At 32.7% G+C, this 20,083-nt stretch overlaps 1 protein-coding gene across 3 annotated transcripts in view; it reads left to right on the top strand.

Moving 5' to 3' along the window:
- LOC126883268 (transcriptional regulator ATRX-like) overlaps positions 1 to 20,083 on the top strand; it is a 442,769-nt gene that overhangs the window by 410,669 nt on the left and 12,017 nt on the right. For all 3 annotated transcript variants that reach the window (XM_050648594.1, XM_050648595.1, XM_050648593.1), the window contains one exon: positions 10,686 to 11,320. In XM_050648594.1, the coding sequence (XP_050504551.1) occupies positions 10,686 to 11,320 (635 nt within the window). The remainder of the gene's footprint in view (positions 1 to 10,685; positions 11,321 to 20,083) is intronic.

Below are 20,083 nucleotides of genomic sequence, written 5' to 3'. Positions count from 1 at the left end.
TGTATCGATATGTCACATTTTAATATCTTGTTTAAAAATAGTCCCAGAATTTTTTACGATACACCATTTTAAAGTAAATAAAATAAGCTTTCTTTTTTATTAGACAATAATATACCTAATTATATATATATGGTAGGTTATATACCTACATATACAATAAAAAAAGTTATAATGAGAAATTTAAAAATAATCGTAAAATATATCAAAAATCATTAAAAGTATAAAACTTTTTAAAGGTAATTGACCTTTTTTCCTATTAAATGTAACATTGCATATACCTAAAGCTACATAGAAAAAAGTTACAGAACAATGTTTGAGAAGTAACAAGGAAAATGGGCCAAAATCGCTGTGAGTGGAGAACTTTGAAAAATCATATTTTGGAAATCATAAATCATAGAGACTTCTACTAAACGTCATTTTAAAGAGTAAGGATGGAAGTTTTTTTTCTTGCTTTTCTTTTGAATATATTTTTGTAAAAAAAAATATTTTTAACTTTAAAATGTGATGTTTGGATAGTAAATTTAACCTGGAACAATTTTCCTGCAGATGTGTTTGGACCAAAAGTGCATAGAACTCACCCTAATTCGTCCTGTGCCTAGGGATTAATTCACCCTTCTCAAAAACTCACCCCTTTAAATGGTAGCACTCCGCGGTTTTTTCATATTTAAAAGTCCATTGACTATATGAAACAATAAAACCCCGTTAACGTTGTAGTTCCTTTCTAAAATACATAATCAATAGTCTATTTATCGAATATTGAATATCGAATCTACCAAGAACATGAAATTGTTATGTGGGAACCATTTAGGCTTGAGTTAAATGGAGAATAATCTTTTAAGACAAACACACACAACATTTAGTTACACTAGATTTGCTCCTGGTTGAAAATGTAGGTACTGCCACAGCTTGTTCCATTAAATAACAGCATCCTCCTTTTCCAGTATTTCAATGTTTTCTCTATTAACAACTGCAATATTGTGTAAAAGTATACAAGCTGATATTATTCTTCAAACAAAAGGTAACTTGCATCTCATTTCACATACTAATATGGGGAATCTTTTCTGCATAAAATATCAAATATTCTTTCTATAACAATTCTTGAGGCAATTTGTCATTGATTATACAACACTTCAACTACTGTCTGACTGAAGATTCTGCAATGGTGTCATTTTATATACCCATAATATGCAAAAGTATTTAAAAACTTCTAAACCTAAAATAGCACTTCCATATTGTATGATGGGTATGTTGTTCTTTAACTGACAAAATAATTAAATTCAACGTTTTACTCTTTTCAATGATCTTATATTTTCTTAATACCCTTTTACAGGTACAGGTAAAACAAAATAGAATTTTATTTTTATAGGTTATTTTTATATTTACTGTACAAAAATATTATGTCATTTGTCAAAATAACAGATTCCTTGCAACGAGCTAGAATTTTGAATTTCCCGGCGATGTCAATGTGTAAACAACATGACAACGTTGTAAATATTTTGACGCATGCGCAAAGTAGGGAGCCGCACTGTATCTTTAGGCGCTCCTTCGCTCATAGAATATGTCTTGTGTCAAAAGCGAAGTTTTACTTTGGCCATTGGCGTAGCGTGAATAGAATTGTATTAAATTTAATTTTATTTTAATTTTATCTTAAGGGAAGAATTCTTAATGCAGGATGTAACTGCTACACAATTTTTCTCCGCTATTCGCGCACGATCGTTTCTCGTATGCCTTCCAAGTACTTGCACACCGCGAATGTATAATTTTAAATTAGACATTATAAACGTCAGTAAAAAATACAGTTATGTGACGTTAAAAGTGTTTTTGATCGTTTGAACTTTTTATTATAAATAATAATAATAATAATAAAATCATAGAAAATTTGTACTTTTACAAAATGGTTTTATTTTCAATAGTAAATCTTCTTTCCTTTCCTTCAAAAACTGTATCAAACTCCAATCTCAACAAACTGGTATATATTAATACAACGACATACGATAAATGTCATTAGAATATAAATATTTTTCCTTTATTCCCCGACGACGAGCTGGCCAAATACCCAAGTAGGTGGAGGCCAATAAACTAAAGAAGGACAAGAAGAATATACCTAAATATAACGCTGTGTCTAGGTACACGCTAACGTGTACGCGGACGTTACGTGTACGTTAGAGTGTCAGAGTGTTGGAATTTGTTTAATCGCGTTGTATTTATACTTTAATTTAAATATTGAAGAAGAATATACCTAAATATAACGCTGTGTCTAGGTACACGCTAACGTGTACGCGGACGTTACGTGTACGTTAGAGTGTCAGAGTGTTGGAATTTGTTTAATCGCGTTGTGTTTACACTTTAATTTTAATATTGATTAGCAAAGAGATTTCTTTTTTTTATTTGTTTAGTGTTTGTTTTTAAATTAACTATGCAGTGTGGACAATTATTTAGTTGTTTTAATGAGTTTAACAACATTTTAAAACAGTATGAAAAAGTTAAGAGACTATAAATTAATATATATTTTTTTAGTTATAAGTGAAATAGTATTACCGTCCAAAATTAAAATAAAAGGAAGACCTAAAGCTTTCACAATAATAATTAACTTATTCTGAAGCTATTTCCTTGTGGCATTTTTGTAATCAACTATTCTAAATGGGAACTAAGCCACAATTTAACTAAAAAAATGATTTTATTAACGTTTCGACGTCTAAATCGGACGTCGTTGTCAAAATACAAAATATTATTAAATTAAACAACAATGTTGTTGCTTAGTAAAAAATTGTTTCTAATAATTTATTTAATCTGACTAATTTTTGTATTTGGACAATGACATCCGATTTGGACGTCGAAACGTTAATAAAATCATTTTTTTAGTTAAATTGTGGCTTATTTCCCATTTAGAATAGTTGATTATAATAATTAACTTACGTATACAAATTATTTTAACAATATTTTGTACGTGTCATGTCAACTAAATACATATATTTATTTTGCTAACCTAAATATATACTTTTATATATACATTGATATATTACAATTTAGTTTGAAACATCTGAATAGTTCTGCTTCCCTTCCCTTAACAAATATTTTTCTATCAAACAAACACTAAACATATCAAAATAGCATGTACCAAAATATACAGTCCAGTACGTAACTTTTTTATTTGCGTACACGTTAGCGTGTACCTAGACACAGCGAAATATAACCATAATAATAACTAATGTAAAACTATGTGACGTCACGGGTCGTTTGAACTATTTTATACCGCAGAAGACTTTAAATATGTGTTTCTAAGTTATTACGAGTTTTTGAAGCGTGAAATTTTAGAAATCTCATTTTTAAACAAAACTGAACATTATTATGTAATAAAAAAAATGTGCAAGTTCCCTATTTACGACAAAAAATCGTTCTTGTCTTTTTTTTCATATGAGGTGCCGTTTTTATGCAAAAAATAAAATATCTTAACGTTTACAAAGTATTTGGAATGCAAATGAAATCTACCTCGAATAATAATTTGTAAGCGTTAAGATGCTTTTTCAACGAAAACTTTTCGTTTATAAATTTGCAAAAGTCTGTGTGTTATTGCGTTGCCGCTCCTGCAATACTTAGAGCAGGTGTATCGATGGATTCTTATGTAGTTTTGCCTTCTGAATCCAAATCTGAAAACGGCATTTCGATATATCTAACCATCTTCGAGATAATCGACCTCAAAGTCTAAAATGTGACGTCACAATCCGGTTATCTCCTACAGACGCACTAAACGTCAGCTCAAATGGTTGATTAGGAAGTAGGCTACTTTTTTTTAATCTCGATTTGCCAAGCATAGGTTATTTACATTTGAGTTGGACACTTCGTGAATGTCAAACTAAATTTTAAATTACGTATTAATAAAACATCAATGACATTTGATAGTGAATTTAATTATTATATAAAATAAATAAGATGTTCAAAAATACAATTTGAGTATAAATATTTTAAAAGCAATACCAGGTTTATACCAGTATAAATACGGCCTCCCCTTTATGATAAATGGACTGTTCCATTTGCTATAAAATTAAAATATTATGTATACCTAGTCGTTCCCTAAACTCGACACAACTGGATAGTGATTGTAGAAGGTAATTTTTTTGTTTTTTGAGAATTTTGCCGAAATTGGCAAAATTACTAATTATTTAGTAATAATTATTAACTATTTAGAAATTATTTTTTTGTCGAATTGGCAAAATTATTGACTAAAATCACTAGCCAGTATTGTGTCTGTGATGTGAAATTACGTGTAATTTCAGAAATTGTAAGTTACACGTGTAAAATTACCCAAAAATTACAAACCAGATGTAATTTATGTAACTTATGTAATTTATGTTCATTGTATTAAAAAATCAATTGTTTGCATTCATATTGAATATAATAAACACAAAGTAACTACATACTTATGAAATAAAGAAAAGTGGATAAGAAATACATACAAATAATAAAGAAATGAAAACATAGGTTCTTTAGTTTTGTTTTAAGCGGCTTTTATAAATCACAACTTCCTTTTTCGCAGACAACTGGAGACCTTCTTGTTATAAAACGTCGAAGTTTCAATTGTTTGCTCTTCCAATGAGCCTTGTGTAATTTTTTTTATCTCCGGCAAATCCAGAACTGCATCCTGAAATTAAATAGGAAAGTGTAAACATAGAGAGTAAAAATAATGGGTTTATAATATAATATATACAGATCTAACTACCTTGTTTTCGGCATCTGAAGTATCCTTCTCGACTTCCGTTTTTTTTTGGGGTTGTTCTGTGCCTTTACCCTGAAATTGATAATTTTGGAATATAAACAATAAATATGTATGTGTTTACACTAATTTACCGATTTCATTAAGACGTTTTCTAAAATGTTCACTTTGCTTTGTCTCAAAATGCGTGCTGGTCTCTGTTCCCTAGTTTCCATTCTTTGATCAATTTCATCATCGGTCATTGCAAAGTCAGCAAAATTAAAATCATCGTCGGAATTTCCATTTCCTGTTGTATTTGAATGCCATGATGATATTGTCTGAAAACATAAGATTTATAATTTTTTATTCGAAAACGGTGGAATGCATTGGAAAATCGGAAAAGAAGCAAACTGCATATATCACATGCACATATCACATATCTAAAAAATGCCTAAATTTAAAATTACCTCGTCTAATTCTTCCTCTTCGGAAATATGGTTTTCAATTACTTCTATCTCCTTCTGTAAGTTTCTACCTTCTATCGAAACGTTGTTCTGTACAGTCTCTTCTATAGGATATTGACTTTGTATGTGATGTTGTCGTGAACGTTTCAGCAATTTTGAATTATATTGTATATAATTTAAATTTGCTGCCCTTTGAGTTGTTAGGCGATTTCTTCTCTTCGTATGAATGCTGCTCTGGGAGCTAAAGCTTCTCTCTGTTGCCGCAGAAGTGCACGGCATTGTCAATATCCTGACTGCAACTTTGGAGAGGCATGAATGTCCACAAAATCCTTTCCACCATGTAACCAAAGAGACATTATCGAGTATGTTCCATAAAAATGTTTCGCCAAAAAAGTCTGTTTTAGCTAAATAGTTTCCTAAATCCTCAGTAATCTTTGACACTCCTTCATCACCAATCTCTATCGTGGTCGTGGTTGACATAGTAGTAATGTATTTCATCGCTTCAATCCTTTCGGCTGATGATAAATTTGCACCAACAGACCGAGGGTTTAGTAAGTCTGCGGCAAAATGGATCGGTTGAAGGGCGTATTCCTTCCTTGATATAAATTTATCCATCGCTTCTGTTTTTTCGCAATCCGTTAGTTTCACGCATTCTAAATGAGTAGATATGTTACTACCGATTTTCGCGAAAGTTTCACAAACCAAATGAATTGACGAAGAATCTCCTTCAAGACGTGTTATTGCTTCAGTAATTGGCTTAAGCAATTCAACAAGAGCGCTAGAATTTATCCAGAATCCTTCATCAAGTAAATTTGCTTTTGCGCTGCGTATTCTATCTTGAATTGTTTTATCTGGAGATATTGCTAGACGTTGTAGGACGGACTTGCATTTAGTCAGATCTTGAAGACATTTTACATGTGAACCCCATCTTGTTTTTACAGGTAGGCTAAGAGACACTCCACACTTCATCTCATTTCTTATTTCTGTGAATTGAGCTCTCAGTACTTGACACTGGTTAATAGTTTTAACGATATGTATAATATGTGACAAATGTGTCTCTATTGAAGATAATTTCAAAATATCGCTGCACAATAAATGTAATGTGTGCGCTAAACAGCCGTATGATACAAGATGGGGATACATCTCTTCACATTGTCTCACAGCCTTCCTCATATTCTTTGCGTTATCAGTCACAATAGCGAAAAATTTTTTAGGTCCATACTCCTCCAGAACTTCAACCATTAATTTTGTTATATATTCTGCGGTATGCTTCTCTGCTTTTGTTAGTACTGATTTGACAAATAACGGTTCGGGTGTTGTAACAATGAAATTAATTACACTTTCATTTCGCAAGTTGGACCAACCATCGCATTGCAATGATAAATTGTCAGCTTGCTTAATTTTATCATTAACTTGAACTTCAACTCGCTCGTACTCTTCGGTCAGGAGACGATTTGATAACATATATCTCGATGGTAAGGTGTATGAAGGTCTAATTTTTTTAAAAAACAATTTCCAATCTTCATTCTCGGTAATTGAATGTGGTGCTGAACTGGTGTAAATAGCTCTAGCAAGCAAAATATTCAATTCGTTATTTTGTTCGTGTGTCATTCGATCACAAAATGATTGTATTCTGTTGATTTTTGTGCAAACAGGTGTTTCCACATGAATGTTATCAGAAGCAGATGTTGATGCTGTGGAAACCGTTGATGATGTACAAGCAGCATCAGTGTTATCGTTATCCAATTTTGCCGATGTGATCTTTTTCATGGATGTTTCAAATGGAAATTTAGAGTGATTCCCCTTTGACTTTGGAGTTAAAATATTGAATTTAAGTTTTATCATATGCGGCACATAAGTGCATTGTTGAAGATGAGATTTCATTCTTGTAGCATTTTTTGCATGTACACTCTTGCAAAATTTACACCTCACATTTATGGTCTTTTGATTAGAAGAACCCGCAGGTAACACTTCAAAATAAAGCCAGATATCTGTCTTACGTTTCACCATGTTTTATGACCTAAAAAAAATATTCAGGTAGACTTAAACATTAAGAAGGGAAAAAACATTATTTTTCAAAGTATTTGATGGGCACGAGGGCATAAAAAATTGTTAGGCATCCTTAAATAGAAGAAAGATTAAAATTGAATCTGTGTAACAATTTAATGAAATTCGAATAAGCAGAATACTGGATCGGACAACTACATTATTTTGCCCTCAACGTTATCAAAATTTTTTATTTAGTAAGTTATGTCAGTGTAATTCAATTACACATGCTACATGCACAAGTACCCCGTTGCTCCTATCATTCTTATAGTTATTGTACAGTAAACTAATCTAAAAAATCGAATAAAACTTGGTAAACCGAATTCAGAATTAAGTACTGTAGCCACATATAAAATGACGCGCGTTAGATTTAACGTACAGTCGATATGCGATAGGCCCGCCCCTGTGTTTCCCAATCTAAGGTTGCTATGGACATCACCGGCACGTGTTTTGCTGTTTGTAGAAATAATATATTTCTTACCTTATAGTTTCTGTGCTTCCTTATAAATAAATGTAAAGTAACCAACGCTGCGTGAATGAATAGAGAAAGAACAGTCGAAAACTAACTTATACATACACATTACACATACAATAACAGAAATGTAAACATAACCTGCCTGACTCAGACTAAGGAACGACTAACGAGCGACGAGCGTAATAGCACCCACTGGTTCGCGCGCGCCGGCACCGGCGCACCGCACTTACGACAATTGCGCGCGCATAAGTTGCCATAATATATGTAATTTTACCAGTAATTACATAAATTACGGTAATTTATGTAAATTTATCATAAGTTACGTTAAATTTCATAAATTACGTAAATTCCAAAAATTACATAAATTACATTAAGTTACGGGTATCATGTAATATTACCGTAAGTTACGTGTAATTTATGTAACGTAAGTTATGTAATTTTACAACTCACATCACTATGTCTGTGTACATCCTAATGGAAAAAAAATATTTGAAGATTTTTCTCAAATTATGGATACCAAGAACATTTTCATTTATAACTCTTTTATTTTTAATTTGACAAATAAAAGCTATTCTTCATAAAAAGCTCTTCTTGTTCTAAGATTTATGATGCAACCGTCTCCCAAAAGTAGGGGAACGGTCGAATATTTCGCGAACTAAACATCGGATGGAAAAACTGAAAAATACGTGTTCAATCATTTTCAAAAATCTATCCAATGACACCAAACACCAACTCCCACTACATCCCCTGGAGGTGGGGTGGAGGGTAACTTTAGAATCTTAAATGGAAACCCCTAGTTTTTCTTGCAGATTTGCATTCGTTACGTAAAAGTAAGCAACTTTTATGTAAGACATATTTTCGAACTGTGGATAGATGGCGCTATAATTTTGAAAAACAATTTATCCTGATACCATAGGTAAATTATAGAAACGGTCTAATATCTCGAGAAATACACTTCCAAATAAGAAACCAAAAAACAGGTTTTTAATATTTTTCGAAAACCTATCGATAAACACTAAACATGACCCTCCAACCCACTCCCTGGAGGTGGGGTGGGGGGTAACTTTAAAATCTTAAATAGCAACCCCCACTTTTTATTGCAGATTCGAATTCGTCATGAAAAATAGGGCAACATTTATTCGAAACATTTTTTAAAAATGCTGATAGATGGCGCTAATAAATCGTATTTTTCCAATTAAAGCGCCACCTATCAACAATTCTAAAAAATGTTTCGAATAAATGTTGTGGGGGTTGCTATTTAATATTTTAAAGTTACCCCCACCCCACCTCCAGGGGGGTGGGTTGGAGAGTCATGTTTAGTGTTATTCGATAGGTTTTCGAAAAGTATTAAAAACATTTGTTTGGTTTCTCATTTGGAAGTGTATTTCTCGAGATATTAGACCGTTTCTATAATTTACCCATGGTATCAGGATAAATCGTTTTTCCCAATTATAGCGCCATCTATCCACAGTTCGAAAAAATGGGGGGGTGGTTTGGGGTGTTTGGTGTCATTGGATAGATTTTTGAAAATGATTGAACACGTATTTTTCAGTTTTTCGATCCGATGTTCAGTTCGCGAAATATTCGACCGTTCCACTACTTTTGCGACACCTTGTATAAAATTTTATTAATTTTATACGAGGTATATAAAAAATATGAATTTCGATCAAGAGTAAACTACCTTTATAGTTCATAACATTTAAATTAGAATGATATAATTGCACATTAAAACATAATTATTAATTCTAAACTACTTTTCATAATAGAAATTTTCCATATTATGAATTAAAATACGTAAATATACAAAGTTTTCGTTATGACAATGCTCGCATTTTCAGCTTGTTTTGTATAAAAACGGCGCCGCATATGAAAAAAGGCAAGATTGATTTTTTGTCGTATATTGAACGAGGACTTCAAAAATGATTTTGAATTTGACGTATCTCAGTGGCGTACTATTTTTTTCCTTAAAAAATTCAGACCATTACCTGTACGGGCGCCAATGATGAATATAAAATTATTCTGTCACCTTTAAAGTAGGTAATTTTGAACATTTGTTGTAGCTTTGCACGTAGTTAAAATCTTTTTAGTATTGGAGAGTTCTTGATAATGTATTAAGAAATGAAAAATACGCGCGAAGATGTTTGATTTTTTCACATAAAAACGGTGCACCATATAAAAAAATACAAGAAAGGTTGTTTTTCATAAATTAAACGTGGAATACAAAAATAATTTTTAATTTGAAATAGCTCAGAGACGTACCATTTTTCTTTAAAAAAAATCAGATTATTACCCGTAGGCGTGCCAATGATGAATACAAAATTGTTATTTGTTTTTCATAAAATGCGCAATAACTACCTCTTAAAACCCACCAAATGTAATTTTCATATCTCAACCGGTCTTAGAGCAATAAAAAAATTAGCAGTTTGAAATAAAAATTTCAACACCCTGTATCTCGGAAACGAAGCATTTGCGGACATACGTTTATAAAGCAAACTGCCAGTATTTTTTCATGTAGAATTACCCCTTAAAATTTTTCATACTTATTTACTAACACCCTGTATAAAAAAAAAACAAATTACACACAAAACGACAAAATATCGTTAAAATATACAAATGAGTTAAGTTAAGCTAGCAACTAAAACATTATTTGGTCAACAACTAATACGACTGTTAATAATGTTATAGTTGTTAGCTTAACTTAGCTCATTTGTATATTTAAAGCTATTTTGTCGTTTTGGGCGTAATTTGTTTTTTTTTATATCCATGTCTTGTTATTAATCTGTTTCACAAACAAATACGACCTCTAGATGACCTGAAGATGGGACATATAATATAAGTCCCGAAACCGGTCGCCACTTTCTAAGATCAAAAACATAGATTGTGAGTATTGACCTTTTTACTACCTAATTGCATAATGGACTCACACTTGCAATCGTTTCATCATTTGTTTTTTATATTATTATTTTTGTTTGATATTTAAGAATTAATTATAAATATTTCAACATTGTAGGTTTTTGAAAAAATTTGAAAAAAAACTCAGGCCTTCGCCGGAATTTGAAAAATTGTATAAGGAGATGGACAAAAGGGCTAATGCTTCAACTTCTAGGCCAACCGTACACGAAGAAAAAAGGACTAATAATAATTTAATAGATAAAATGCCTTCCGTCATTGTACAAAATGTATCGGACGACAGACCCATTATATTTCATGTAGTAGATGACAAAGATACTCCATCAACATCTGCAGCAAATGTAGGTTTTCCGTCAGCTGTTAATCGAAGCAGTTCAACTATCGCAACGAATTCTGCCGGCAAACCATCAACATCTGCACCAAATGGAAGGAATCAAATTCGACCAAATAGTTTTGTTAAAAGTACAAATAATCCGTTTCAAGAAGTTTATAAGCAATATCAACAAATCACTGCTAAAAGAAAAAATCAATTTGAAGCGCCAAATATCAGAAAAAAAATTAAAATGCCTGTTGCTGCACAAAGTTCGACTAATGCGGTAGTACTAGATCCTAGAACTGTACTGCCAAGTAGAGAGAATATGTCCAACGAATCTGAGAAAAGGAGGTTAATATTATCGGCTTTAAAGGAACTAGGAGTGAGTGTTACTGAAGAAAGAGCTGATAAAGAGAATGAAGGTAAGGTATATAATTTTATCCCACTATAGCCCATTCACTCACGGTAAAATATTGCAATACCTTCAAATTTTAAAGAACCGCTTGGATTTAAATGAAATTTGGCGTACACATACCTAACATGTCAAAGCAAAAAAGTGATATTGTGCCGGTGTGTGCTTTTGCCCTGGGGGTGACATTCACGTCGTTCAAAATAAGTCAAGAATTGGATAAACTGACTAATTCTAATGGTAGGGGAGCCCAGGGCGGGGATTTTTGAAGTTACTCGAGCCTGTCAGAAAACCACATGGGGAGAAACCTTGTAGCCTGTAAATGTATATATTATTGTGTTTTCAATTTTATCAATCAAAGGCAAAATAAAAATTAAATTAAATTTTTTTTTAAATAACGCGGGCACATAAATTTGATACACCCTGTATATTGAGCTGTAAATATTTATTAGAATTTAGTTTGGATGTAAGTGGATTTCTCTTTTTAATGAGCTTTCCGATGAACCATTAAAGACTTTTGTGAATAATTAAAGTGAAAAGGACGATGTATTTAGATTTAAAATGAAAATAGATTGTTTATTACGAGAACTATAGAATCCACAGGTAGATGTAATTATCACTTTCTGGGAAAGTGGTTTAAAAAGAAAGTTTGGAATTTTAATATCTTTGTTCAACACGAGTAAATGTTGTAGAGTTTCCCCGAAAGTAATTAGGATGGTCGGAATAATTTTGAAAATGACTGTTTGTTTGTCGAATGGAAAAGATTGTTTCTGATTCTTGGCAAGTTGGAAGGGGAAAGGTAGTTTGAATGATTGAGAGAGTTTGAAAAAGAAGTCAGTATGTTATTTGGCAGCGCTGAGGAGCGGTCGACGTTTTGGTGGATAAGTAGTTAGCAAATACCAGTGGTTGTTTGATAGTGGAGAATAGTGTTGAAAAGTGGAACGAGAGACAGATCAAATTGAGACGAAATACCTCTTTGATTCTGTATTATTGTGAGAAGGAGAGCAGAGAATTTTTGGAGTTTTGTTTGAATCGAGTACGTGTCAAAAGAGGCCCGGCTTGTTGGAGAATTGGTGCTGGTATGCTGATAGTTTTGAAGCTGGAGAACGGAGAGGACTTTGATGAGTAGCCTTTAACATAGTCAACGAGGGAGAGCTGTTTTGGGTCACGAGAAGACATCAGAGTGTTTGAAGCAAAAGGTCAGTCAACTTATGTGAAAGATATTTTTATGTTCGGGAACTAAAATTTTGAGTAAAAAGTGTAGGAATTAAAATTCCAATATTTCAGAAAGTAAATAGGGAGTATAGCTAATCTTGCGAATACATAATTTGGTTTTGTTTATTTTGTTGTACCAAAGTCATCGGGAACAAACCGATAAATATTTTTTTAACTAGAATAAATTTAAATGGTAGAAATTTCATTCGGACATCTGTGTCCACAGGTTTTAGATTTGATAGATTTTAGAGTATCGATTTTGATAAATAAAAGACAATTCTGTATGTTTATTTTATATTTGGCTTTATTTCGTTTCCCTATTTTATCCCGATTAGGATCAACTAAGAGATACTGAACCCACGAGAGAAGATAAGTATAACGTGAGATAATTTAGATTTTTTTTAATAGTATAAAAAGGCACCCTGAGATTTTTTATTCATTTTTATGTATGCTTTGCGACAATTAAATAATTAATCAGATAAATAATAATTAATATAAAATTAATAAAAAGCAGATCATAACAATATATATATATATATATATATATATATATATATATATATATAATATCGGTTCACAACGTTCTTCGACGTCTTCCGATTTCCAATGTCCATCTCGTTCTGTCATTCCATAGATTATCCTCGAGTTCTCTCTCCCTGATTTCTCTATCAACTCCTCTCCAACTTCTTCTGGGCCTTCCTGCTCTGCGCCTTCCTCTTGGTTGCCATTCGAGGATCTGTCTTGGTATTCTATTCTCCGGCATTCTCCTTAGGTGTCCGTACCAGCTGAGTTGTTTCGCCCTGATGTCGTCAACAATGGTATGTGTAGTGTAAGCCCCATGATTTCTCTGACTCTCTCGTTTGTTATTCTGTCGCGTCTAGATGTTCCCGCCGAACGGCACCAGAAGTCCATTTCTGTTACTCTAAGCATTTTCTCTGTTCTGTCTTTTAGGGGCCAAATCCATATGTTGCGATGCTTTTTATTATATTGTTATAAATTCTTCTTTTATTTTCCTTAGAGATGTTTTTATCCCACAGTACGCTGTTCAGTAAGGATATGCCTTTCCTTCCTTGTATATTTCGTTCCTTAATAGTTTTGAGGGATCTTAAAGGTACGATTCCGAACAAAACTGCAGACCGCAGACCGCAGTGACAGACCTACTGGCACACTATATAGAGGTTCCACCATAGAGGTGGAACCTCTATATACTGTGCTACTGGTTCATATGGTTTCTTATGAGCTTGATGTCGAGTAGAGCGGCACTGTCGCCGCCGCACGCAGAACGTCGCCACCGCAGACCGCAGGACTGCACCAGAACCAGTAGTGTCGCCGACCGCAGAGCGACAACACGTATTTTTGCTGTTTCCAAATTGACTGAAAAGTGAAAAGAATTGAATTTCTTTTGAAAATGAGTATTTCAAATGAATAAGAAGAGCAATTAATTAATTGTATAGCAAAATATTCAGTTAAATAATTGATTGATTCGACCGTTACTTGATGGAAGTTCATTTTATCTAACAATAAAACACTGAAAACGTTTGTTTTCTATACTTCCGAAACAGCTGTAGTCACATAGTTATAATGAATTTTGTAGAGGTAAGAAAACAAACGTTTTCAGTGTTTTATTGTTAAATATTCAGTTATTTACGACGCAAGCTTCCTTCAAATTGTCTATTTTTAAATAGAGACTTCCTTTTTCTTTTATAATGCAAAAGTAAAAGATCGTCGTCATCTCATCAAAAGATATAACATTAATTCATCGTTGTTCATTGCGTCTGACATCCTACTTATACGACTTTTAATATTATACTATTATAAATTCCCATCGTGCAATGCTGTTGTCGCTATTATGTAGATGCAGTGCAGTTCTGCTCGGAATTGGTCTGACCGCAGACGACACTGTCGCTGCAGTCTGCGGTTTGCGGTCTGCAGTCTGCAGCCTCTTTCGGAATCGTACCTTTACTCTCAGGTATTTGTAGTCTTCACATAATTTTATTTCTTGATTTTCCTCTACTCAGAGGCTATGTTGGTCCCCTGCGATACTTATGTATTCAGTTTTCTCCATATTCACTTCTAAACCCCACTGTGTAAACTCTTCTAATAGTTTTCGCATCATGTAACTAAGATCTTCCGAGTCCTGTGCGATGATCACCTGGTCATCCGCAAAGCACAGCGTGTACAAAGTTGAGTCCGTTAGTGGTATGCCCATATTCGTACATTTTCTCTTCCATTTGTTGAGTGCTGCTTCGAGGTATATTTTAAATAGTTTTGGTTAGATACAGCATCCTTGTCTTAGTCCTTTAGTTACTGTGAATCCAGGTGTTATGAGATTTCCCGTTTTAATTCTTGTTGTTTGTTGGTAGTACAACGATTTTACGGCTTCAACCAATTATATATTTACATTTGTTTTCTCCAGTGCCTCCCATAATTTAACCAGCGCGAGCGGGACACTATCATATGCTTTTCTAAGGTCTACAAACATCAGACGGACTTCTTGGCCACGAGCAACTTTCTTTTCAATTATCTGAGTAATGGAGAAAACATGATCTATTGTAGATCTACCTGCGCGAAAACCAGCATGTTCTTCTTTACCCTGTAAATGTACCACTACCATATATTGGCTCTAAACTCAGGGGAGTTCGTTCGGGGATAACTCATTACTGTTGAGTTTTTCAACATTAACCCTCGTAAGGCGGTGCACTCCAGACCTCGTTTTTCTCACCTATCTTTTTTAATAATTTTTTTTATTTTTGTCCATTTTTTATTCGTATTAAATTCAATTCTAAACGTATTTCACCCATTAAAGCATTTAAAACTCTTTGCGTTTACATGTTTTTTTTTGGAAAAATGACTGTAGGGTGCAAATGATGAAAATTTCATATTCTGAATTGGACGTTTCTGATGTTCCACCTGGAGCTAAACAGAGTTACGGGACAAGGTCAGTGTTCAAAAATTTCATGTGTTTGTCTTGCAACGATAATAATTTTTTTTAAGAAGAAATCAGTACTTTTTTGTAAAATTATGTTTCATACAATAATAAATAAGTCCTAATTATCTTTCAAATTAATTTCCCCGACGTTCACATATAAAAAATGGATATACAGATGGGGTGCAAATGCACCCCGCACCGTTGTTTACGTAAGAATCTAAGCAACGAATTACGAGGGTTAAGAAATAATTTTTTGCTAGTTTTGAATCTAGTTGGAAGCTAGGAATAACTTTTCACAAATAAACTTTATTACACTTTTGGTAATAATTTATGTGGGATGGGACACAAGTCCTACTTCCCGTTTTGATCTTTTTTTTTATTATCTCTTACAAAGTCTTAGTAACGAACTTTCTTTTTTTTTAATAATGCGCCTTTGTTTAAACTTCGAATTATAGAACATAAAACATAGAAAAACTTAATGACTTGTACACAAGGCGCAAAACACTAAACAAAATATTTTAATAAAGTATAGTTTATTTAATATTTGTGTTGTGAATTTATTTCTCCAACAATTACAACGTTTTAAAGTGTTTAAAAAAAGCTTCAGTTTTGTTTTTTAAGTTTCTAACATCAAAAGTAAGTAAGTTACGTTGAAAATAATGTAGGTCCCTTTTATTTTTTTGGTAAAAAAATCGTGAAAATCAAACCATAATTAGCATTCCAACTGAAATTATTCGTTACCGCTTCACAAGCTCCTTTACTTATACAGGGTGTCTGCGTAACTTGGAACCATATGGGAAACTTTTTTAATATAAATTTTACGAAAAATGTCATTCTTTATAAAGTGCTCTGCATAATCTAAAACCTAAGATGCAATCATCAGATATCAAATTTTGTCAACAGTATTCGCGGTGTGCAAGTACTTGGAAGGGAAACGAGAAACGACCGTGCGCGAGTCGCGGAGAAGTATTGCAACTATCTTAAATAATTCATATTGTCAATTGAAATTGTCAAATTGACGTATATTTCATACCTTCTGTCAATGAAGCAGAAAAATTATATATTGCTCCACAATATTGATATGATATGCAATTATTATATAAAGGTAAATTTAATTAATTGTATTTTGCTTGCAGTACTGCATTTTAATAACTAATTTTATTTACTACCTACAATTGTTTACGTTTGCATAACATAACCTGCATCTTATTTTTTCTTCTTATTATTTTTTTTGGACTAAGGCCTTGACAATTATTCAGCAACCAGGACTAATATAATTGGCCAATATAATTAAAAGTGCGAATAAAAGTACAGAGCGTAGAAATAGAGGTCGCTTTGCCGAACTTGCACGGTACCAATACGAGGTATGTCAAAAAATATTAATTTCGCTCAAGAGCAAACTACCTTTATATTTCAAAATATCAAAAAATTTTATTATGAAAAGTTATTTGTAATTAAAAACCATATTCAAACATGCATAACAGCCTTCTACGTGAAAAAAAAATTCTGAGATTTTCCTAAATTACTAATTCCGAACATAATTTTTATTTATTAGACCTGTAATAACTCTTTTATTAATAATTTTAGGAAAAAAAGTTATTTTTCATAAAAATCTGTGCATGGTCTAAACCTCAAGATGCAACCATCAGTTATCCAAGTTTGTTAATTTTATACGAGGTGTGTCAAATAATATGAATTTAGAAAGAATTCTTTCTATATTCTTTCTAAATTCATATTATTTCACACCTCGTATAAAATTAACAAACTTGGAAAACTGATGGTTTTATCTTGAGGTTTAGACCATGCACAGATTTTTATGAAGAACAAGTGTTTTTCCTAAAATTATTAATAAAAGAGTTATTACATGTCTAATAAATAAAAATGATGTTCGGAATCGGTAATTTAGGAAAATCTCAGAATTTTTTTTTCACGTAGAAGGCTGTTATTGCATATTTGAATATGGTTTTTAATTACAAATAACTTTTAATAATAAAATTTTTTGATATTTTGAAATATAAAGGTAGTTTGCTCTTGAGCGAAATTAATATTTTTTGACATACCTCGTATACTGTTGACAAAATTTGATATCTGATGATTGCATCTTAGGTTTTAGACTATGCAGAGCACTTTATAAAGAATGACTTTTTTTCGTAAAATTGATATTAAAAAAGTTTCCCATATGGTTCCAAGTTACGCAGACACCCTGTATATTGTTTATATGATATGTAAGTTTCATTGATTCAAAGTGCTTATTTTTGAAAAGACTACAGTTAAAAGGGCTTAAATGAGTCAATAATCACGAGTGTAAGCAAATTTTGAATAGCCATATCTTAACCAATTTTTGTCTTACAGAAAAACAAAAAATTCAAAATACTAAAAGAAGCAAAACCTACAATTTTGAAGTTATACTTCTTTAGGCCCGATTAGGAAAATTGTTGAGAGTGAATTTTGATAAAAACGACAGTATGAACTAGGCGTACACAGACAGTATAAAGTTAGTTACTAAATGTTTCAAGTTACGTATGTATCAGTGCAAATAAATTGTGAAAAAAATATATTGGTGTTTTCAGTAAATATATTTTATTATATTTTTTGTGTCTTTGGATTTGTCTTCGTCGGGAATGGGATAATAAATATGATAAAAAGAATATCAAAAAACAATCTTAATCATCATCATTCTCTTTGCCTTATCCCTATGCAGAGTCGGCTTCCCTAATTGCATTTCTCCATACAATTCTATCTTGGGTCATATCAATATTAATCCCATTTACCAACATGTCCTGCCTAAGCGTCTCTCCCCACGTCTTCTTTGGTCTTCCTCTCCTACTCCTTCCAGGAATCTGCACTTCAGCAATTCTTCGTATTGGGTGATTAGCGTCTCGACGTTGAACATGAATAAACCATCTCTACCAATGCTCTCTCATTTTGGCATCAATTGGTGCCACACCTAGACTTCTCCTAATATACTCATTTTTAATTTTATCCTTTTTTGTCACTCCACTCATCCATCTAAGCATTCTCATTTCCGCCACATGCATTCGTTGTTCCTCTTTCTTTTTCACTGCCCAACATTCATTCTGTACATCATAGCCGGTCTTATTGCTGTTTTATAAAATTTTCCCTTCAACTTCATTCGAATTTTCCTGTCACACAGCACACCATTCGCTTCCTTCCACTTCATCCATCCAGCCCTAATTCTACTGCATGCATCTCCATCTATTTCTCCATTACTCTTTAATTCCGATCCCAGGTACTTAAAACTATTGCTTTTTACAATCAGTTCACCATCCAAAGATACCATTTTATTTGTAGTAACTCATCTTTAAATGAACATTGCAAATACTGTGTCTTTGTCCTACTAAGTTTTAAACCTTTTTCCTCCAGAGCTTGTCTCCACTGTTCCAGTTTTTGTTCTAAGTCTCTTTCAATATTTCCTACTAACACGACATCATCAGCATACATTAAGCACCGTGGAATGTTACCCTGTAGTTTCGCTGTTATCTGGTCCAAAACTAATGAGAATAAATACGGACTAAGCACCGTGCCTTTGTGCAAGCCTACTTTCACATGAAATGTATCAGTCTCTCCCACACCTGTCCTAACTCTAGTCGTTACTCCCTCATACATATCCCTCACAATCTTTACATATTATTCACCAGGGACTTCTTTCTTATTGAGTGCCCACCACAGAATCTCTCGAGGTACTCTATCATATGCTTTCTCAAGATCAATGAATACCATATGAGCGTTTGTTTCTTTACTCCTGTATTTTTCTATTAACTGCCTTATAATGAAAATTGCATCTGTTGTTGATCTGTCCTGCATGAAGCCAAATTGATTCTCGGATATTTCGGTCTCTTCACGTATCCGTCTATCAATTACTCTTTCCCATATTTTTATAGTTTTATAGCCCTGTAGTTTGTACATTGTTGTATATCTCCCTTGTTTTTGTAGACAAGTACTAAAAAAAAATTAAAAATAATTAATTAAATATTAAAAACAATCTTAATAATATTGTTAATTTGTACAGTCTCTAAAAATAATTCATGGTAGGTACCAGACGAATTAACTGTCATGCTAATTTGACACATATTTTTATGAAATAGAAGTATATATTACTAAATTTAGTTTATATTAGGTCGAAATATTTCATAATTTATATTAGAATACTGGAGTATAATGAAATATTGCTAAAATTCAGCAAAATTGTCAATTGTCTTTGTTGTCTATTGTTTACGAAATTTAGATCGACATATGACAGCAGCTGTGCGTGTAGTGCGAGGTTGCCAACTTTTGTTGTAGGTTTCTCTACATGTTTCCGTTTTCTCTATTTTGTTCTTGTCGAGCTTTTGTTGTAGGTTTCTCTACATGTTTCCGTTTTCTCTATTTTGTTCTTGTCGAGCTTTTGCCTCCTCCAGAATCCTTGAGGCTGATCGGTTTCCCGATGTTGTATTCCGGATTTCTCCTACCCATCGGTCTTTTTCATAAAAATTGTGCATTAAGGGACTTTAAACCTATGAAATGTCAGTGGTGTCAAAATTTCATAAATGTCATTAGTGTCAAAATTTCGTAACAGTGGAGTAAACTTGCCTGAGTTTGGATCAATTACAAACAAGCATTACGGCGCGGTAA

Source organism: Diabrotica virgifera, chromosome 4 (assembly GCF_917563875.1).
Source record: "Diabrotica virgifera virgifera chromosome 4, PGI_DIABVI_V3a".
Lineage (NCBI taxonomy): Eukaryota > Metazoa > Arthropoda > Insecta > Coleoptera > Chrysomelidae > Diabrotica > Diabrotica virgifera.
Note: the sequence above shows the minus strand (reverse complement) of the source record. Positions and strands in the feature narration are given on the sequence as shown.